The 6,231-nt window shown below is 44.9% G+C and overlaps 1 protein-coding gene across 1 annotated transcript; it reads left to right on the top strand.

Moving 5' to 3' along the window:
* The first annotated feature begins 4,726 nt into the window (after positions 1-4,726).
* On the top strand, positions 4,727-5,421 carry LOC131226545 (dirigent protein 4). Its single transcript, XM_058222156.1, has one exon. The coding sequence runs from the start codon at positions 4,727-4,729 to the stop codon at positions 5,270-5,272; it is 546 nt and encodes a 181-aa protein (XP_058078139.1). The 3' UTR covers positions 5,273-5,421.
* Positions 5,422-6,231: the final 810 nt, after the last annotated feature.

The raw sequence follows: 6,231 nt of genomic DNA on the forward strand, positions 1-6,231 counted from the left end.
TTGTCCTGGATATCTAAAAGGATCTGCTCCGGAGACGTGTTGAGGGGAGTATACGAGTTGAATTTGCTTTTCGGTTTTCTACTCGGCCTCCGATCTCGGGAGGTACTTTTGTCCGACCTCCTCTTGTTTGCTTGTGGTGGCGTTTCATCCTTCCGCCTCTTTTCTTTGGATGAATGTTCTGAGCCTTGGTTATTCTTTCGCGAGTTACAGAACTCTTCAGCGTTTGTATACTTCTGAGCCCGACTCATGAGCACTCCAAGTGTAGTCGGTGGATTCTTCCCTATCGAGAAGAGGAATCTCCCGTCTTTTAGCCCACTGATCATCGCGGTCAGAGCCATTTTGTTAGAGTAGTCATCAACTTACAGAGCCTCCTCATTGAAACGAGAGATGTAATCTTTCAGTGATTCTCCACTTTTTTGCTTAAGAGTGAGTAGGTGAGTCGGCTTACAACTCTTCTTTCTGACAATGAACTACGTCAGGAATGCCCTACTGAGCTCGACGAACTTATTGATTGACTTTGGCTTAAGTTGTCGGTACCAACTTCTCGTAGCCCCTGTGAGGGTTATGGAGAATGCTCTACACATCATCACCTCTGATGCTGACTGGATTTGCATCTAAGAGCAGATTCCATGTGCTCTGTTGGGCCCCCAGAACCCGAGTATTGAATGATAGGAGGCATTCTGAACCTCGGAGGAATTGCCGCGCCCACGATGTCACTAATAAACAGAGGCTCAGTCTCCTCCATCATTACTTCTACTGTAGTTGGGGTCGGCGCCTGGTGATCCCGCTACAGGCTCTTAATTTGGTTCCGAAGTTCGTCAAGCTGGGCTTCCCATGGGTCTCTGTTCTCATTGATAGTTTCGCGAGGAACCTCAACCTCGGGTGTTTTACCCCTTCTCCTCCTCTCCAATTCGTGTCAAAGGTCAGTTGGGTCTGACGCCGAGGTCTCAGACACGTAAGTTTGCGCCCAGGTCGCTGCATTTCGTACGTGATTCGATGCCCGAGCTGACATACTTCGGGATGCCCCTGCTCATGAACTTACAAGAGTGGGCTGCTGTGCCCCTATTAGAGTGACCTCCCCTTGATCAAGGGGTGGCTGTTTTTCTGCCGCTCACTGCTGTTTCATTTGGTTGATCTTGTTGACCAAAGCCTGCACTTGGTTTTGCAACGCACGATACTTGCTTCCTTGGCTTCGAGTCCATTAAGACAACCCCATTGGAGCTGGTTCAGCATGAAGTATAGAAGATGGGCGTCGTTGTCCAGTAGGCTTAGGTTCCACAGCTGCTACTGGAGGTGTCTTCTTCTTTCCCCTAACCATTTTTGGTAAAGTTCCTAGGACTTTTTGTTATGAAGATTCCCATAGATGGTGCCAAAATGTTGATGCTAAAATTTGGTACACCTTTCACTGAGCTCCAAGCACTTGAACTGAGCCCTGTTAGCCTGTACAAGAGAAGGACAAAGGAGATCTTAGCTAAAGCAGGAGACCCTCCAATGCCAAAGTCAGGCTAGGAATCTATGTCTAAGTAGTGTAGCGTAGGCTTATGGTATCAGATATTGCGTACCTGTTCCTGTGGATATGTCTCCTATTTATACCTTTTGATAGAAGTAAACGTGTCCGTCATTCTCAGCACAATCTCTGCCAATAGGAGTGAACGATGCGTACGCTGATGTTGGCAGTTACCTGGAGATCATGCACCAGATCTTACTCCATGCATGCATTACTGGAGTTGATCCTTGAGTATGACCATAGGCTCCATCTCCATCTGATCCGACCCTATAGCCTAGCACCACCGTCCGAGCTCATAAGTGAGTCAAGCCCTTGCGTTTGTCGACAAGGATCAGTTCGGAACCAACAGATGAGATGTGTAATGGCTTCTTTTGGGTTCCAGGATGATGTGAAAGATCTACAAAAGAACCTGGAAGCCGAACCTTGGTCGCTATGACCGGACCTGGATAGACGAGTTATTACGAACGACCCAAGGTTCGGCTTATCGGCCTTTGTTGTCCGGCCTGTTATGGCGAGTCTGCTCAACTGGCCGAGTTGTGCTTTCCTCAATTGAGGTCGGTGGTGTCCCTGCCTAGGCGTGTCTATTCAATTGGTCAAGCCGAGCCCCCTCTTTCGAAGTCGGCCTAGATTTTCCCATAACAATTAACATCTCATCATATGCTGTTTATTTATTTATTTATTTTAAACAACGTCAGGTCACTTTTTTTTAATAGTCGTAATATTCTAAATCCTTAAGGTTATTCTCAACTCTTCTCAATTTAATTATTAACTATCAAACTGTGTTGAGTCGAGTCTTCAGGTAAACCGTCTCATGGATTTTTAAAATATGGTTGCACTTGAATTCACTGCATGGGATTTGTAAACATCATGGGTGTCCATGGTCAGCTCAGAGTAGATTTTCAAGGATGGACGCTGGCAGTGTCCTGGTCATGAAATTGAGAGCGTCTGTGGTGTTCTGGTTCGGACCTGGAGTCCGGCATGAATCCTGGAGAGCAGTCCAACGACTCTCCAGAGCAGGGGTGACGCTCTGCTCCCTAAGAGCGAAGAGGAAGAGAGGAGCACCTCATCTTCAATGGTGGGAGGGCAGGCGCATGCTGACGTGCAACCTTGAAGGTAGGGGTGGCAACAGGCCGGGTTTGGGCCGGCCGGCTAGGCCCGGGCCTGACCTGACACTTAACACCCATGGCTTGAGCCTAGACCAAGCCCGGCATGGGTCTAGCACAGCAATCCCAAGCCCATAAAATATTAGTCAGGCCCAGCTGGCTTGATCCTGCTTGATCTGGCCCAGCCCAAATATCGACAAAATCCATATTTGCCACTTCTTCTTTTTCTTTTTTTTTTTGGTGAAATGTATATTCATACAAACTGTGAATACAGCTGTGGAAGCACAGACAAGATAATCCCTATTTCCCGCTTGAATGTTCCTAATCTATTAATTTATCAAGTTAGCCAGACATGCACAATGAAATAGGAATGGAACTAATGGTCTACATTCAAGATGATGGATGGTTTGCCTAATCCAGGATCAGAATTGCATATTTGTTGGATACAACACATGGACACACATGAAAGTACAAAGTCAGGTTGGGCTGGCTAAAATGACTCGAGCCCAAGCATGACCGACAGGCCAAGCTAGAAGCTCCAAGACCAACCCAAAACCGGGTCGGTCAGGCCACCTGGACCGTTACCATCTTTACTCGAAATGAACGAGCTGTGCGTACTCAAGCTAGCAAATATGCGGTGGCGCTGCCATCTCTCTCTCTCTCTCTCTCTCTCTCTCTCTCTCTCAAACAAGGGTATTGAGGCATTCACTCACTGCCACCCTCTCTTAGAGGGGCGTGGTTAAACGACGTGCACTCATAGATGTCCATGGAGCATGACACACACCACAAAAAAAAATGGTGTTGATGTACATCCTGCAAGAGAGTGCTGCGCATGCAAGTAGGTTGGACTTGGCAATGTTGCCTATGCAGTTGTTAGATCATGCATGACACACAAATATTTTTATTTTCAATAGATTTTATTGCTGATTATTTGATGTAAATGGATCTTTGTAGATCTGGTTGTGGATGTATACACATGATCTAGCTGTTTTTTTGTTCAATGGCCTAAGATCAAACATAAATCCTGATGCGCGGAGTGGATTTCACATTTACAACATGATGGGCTCCATAGACTTGGACCCGTAAAACGGATGCGGTAGTGGACTCCTATCCGCTGAAAGCCACAGCTCCGATATTTTTTGAGCCAATTTGATATTAGTTTTAGGAAATATGATTAAATCTCGGAACTAAGATACGGTCTTCTTCATTGTCGTAATTAAAACAGCAAAGCGCCATCTTCAAGCGCCTAAACGATCGCACCACACGTTCTAGTTCGGCACGTGTGCCGGATCCAACATGTTCATCTGACGGTCTCCTCAATGGGGTACCCCATCCTAAATATCAAGTGACCCACTTATACGGTGAGTGGAAGAATGCTCTTTTGATATGATCGTTGGTTACCATTTTTCTTACCTTTCGTTTCTTCACACATTGTGGCACTTGAGCGGACCAGTTTTTTGGGCAAGGACCAGTCATTGCAGGGACCACCCTATGAACGCTTCAGATCTCGTACACATTTCCCACGCTTGGTACGTGTGCTGGTTTCTATTTTGGGCGTGAGGATGGAGGCGTCTGGAACGGAAACAAATTGCAGAATTAAATACTGTAGATTTTAAAAGATCATCACCAAGATTAAAAAAATGAATCAGTGTGCCTTGAGCAGGAAGTTTTCATGCCAAACATTGTTACCATTGGCTGCCGAAAGTTACAATCATCCATTGATACGTGGTCCATTTAACATTCTAGCATGTTTGAGCTTGATCTGACCGTTCATCTAGTGAGCCCCACGTTTTGTGTTCAGTGGGCCTTAATCAAGTTAGCTGATCATCGAGTTCGTCTCACTTGTGTGATCAGAATCGGATTGTTGAATGAAGAAATTGACCGGATCAGGTCCATTCCAAAGTCCATGTTCCCCACCCAATTATAGGATAGGCCTGATTTTCGGGCTATGGCACATTTAGGGTGGGGCCCACTTTTTGAACATTCGGGGTCCCACATAAGTGCATGCGCGGGATTGGCGACTACCCTCCTTTTTATTCGAGTAGGCATACCCGTGCTCGTCTGTCTATTTAAACCTTGTTTGAGAGAGAGAGAGAGAGAGAGAGAGAGAGGAAACATGCAAGGAAGATCGCTTTCTCTCGCTGCTTTGTTTTTCTGTCTTTCTTTCTTCCAAGTGCGTTGCCAGGAGGCAAAGACCTCCATGCACTTCGGAAAAGAGAAGGTCACCCACCTTCACTTCTATCTCCACGACATCATCAGTGGTAAGAAACCAAGCGCAGTCATGGTGGCCCATGCTAACACAACGGAGAAGGGCCCCACCCCATTCGGCAGCGTCTTCGCCATCGATGACCTCATAACGGAAGGCCCAGAGCCTACAAAGGTCATTGGCAATGCACAGGGGCTCTACGTTTCATCGGGTCAGGACATTCTATCGCTCGTCTTAGTCGTTGACTTTGGGTTCACCTCAGGGAAGTACAATGGCAGCTCTTTCAGTGTGTTATCGAGGAATCCGATAACGGAGGTAGAGAGGGAACTTGCAGTTGTTGGAGGGAGAGGGAAGTTCAGGCTTGCAAGAGGGTTCGCTCATCTTAAGACATATTACTTAAACATCACAAATGGAGATGCTATCATTGAATATGATGTCACTTTGTTACATTACTGAGGTTTTGTGACTATGATTATCCGTGCGTGGGTGGATGAGAGGAGAGGGTATGAATTGGTGTTAGGTTTTGGGTTTGTTGGTTCTTGTGCTTGTGTTGGTTCTATAAGCCCAGAAATAAATAAGATAAGTAGGGTCTAGGTTTTGGTTTATTGCTTCCCATCTTAGTTTTGCTTTCCTTTTTTTTTTTTTTTTCATGGTAGGGATTTTGCAGGTCTCTCTTCCAAAGATGATCATTGATTGTTGTAGTTATCATCGTTATTGTTAATGATGATTGAGATGTTTCTTGAGATGGTTTCAACTAATACTGTTACTTACAATCACTATGTAAAGACGATCCTGTAATAGGGACCATCCATGGTTTGGTTGATGTGCTAGAAGTTCGTAGCAAGAAAACTACGCTGAAAGGATGATTCTCACGGTCATGGTTTAATGTATTAGCTGAAATGCTCCGTATTCATTTTATGTATTAGCTGAAATGCTCCGTATTGGCTATACGTACTGTGAATCAAGGAAAAATCATGAGAAAAAAATATAGAACATACGTATTTTTGCAAGGTTGGCAGACTTGGGCACGTGACTCGACTTGGTTGGCTCACAAAACTTGACTCTGCCGGGCCAAAGCAGTGACTCAGGCGAGTCACATCTTTCCTAATTAAATAAGTTTATATTTACAGAAATTATACAAAAATGGACAATAAGTCCTTGTAAATTAAGCTTATTATATAGAAAACCTTTTTGAAAAGAGTACTGGAATGGATATTCCATATATTATTTCAGTAGTTTTTAAGTGAGAAACTCGATTGAGGATTTCTAACTCATCCACTTAATTATTATTTTCACTACACTAAAATAGTTAATTAGGAATGAGCATCCTTTTGGTCTAGGAATGGTTTTAAACTGTAAGGCCAGTATTTTAGTCCGTACCGTTTCGTAGATTCCCGCGATCTGCCCTGTCAAAT

Source organism: Magnolia sinica, chromosome 2 (genome assembly GCF_029962835.1).
Source record: "Magnolia sinica isolate HGM2019 chromosome 2, MsV1, whole genome shotgun sequence".
Taxonomy (NCBI): domain Eukaryota; kingdom Viridiplantae; phylum Streptophyta; class Magnoliopsida; order Magnoliales; family Magnoliaceae; genus Magnolia; species Magnolia sinica.

Bases quoted from the DNA above. Each gene is read 5' to 3' on its own strand.
- LOC131226545 (XM_058222156.1), top strand. From the start codon at position 4,727: ATGCAAGGAAGATCGCTTTCTCTCGCTGCTTTGTTTTTCTGTCTTTCT.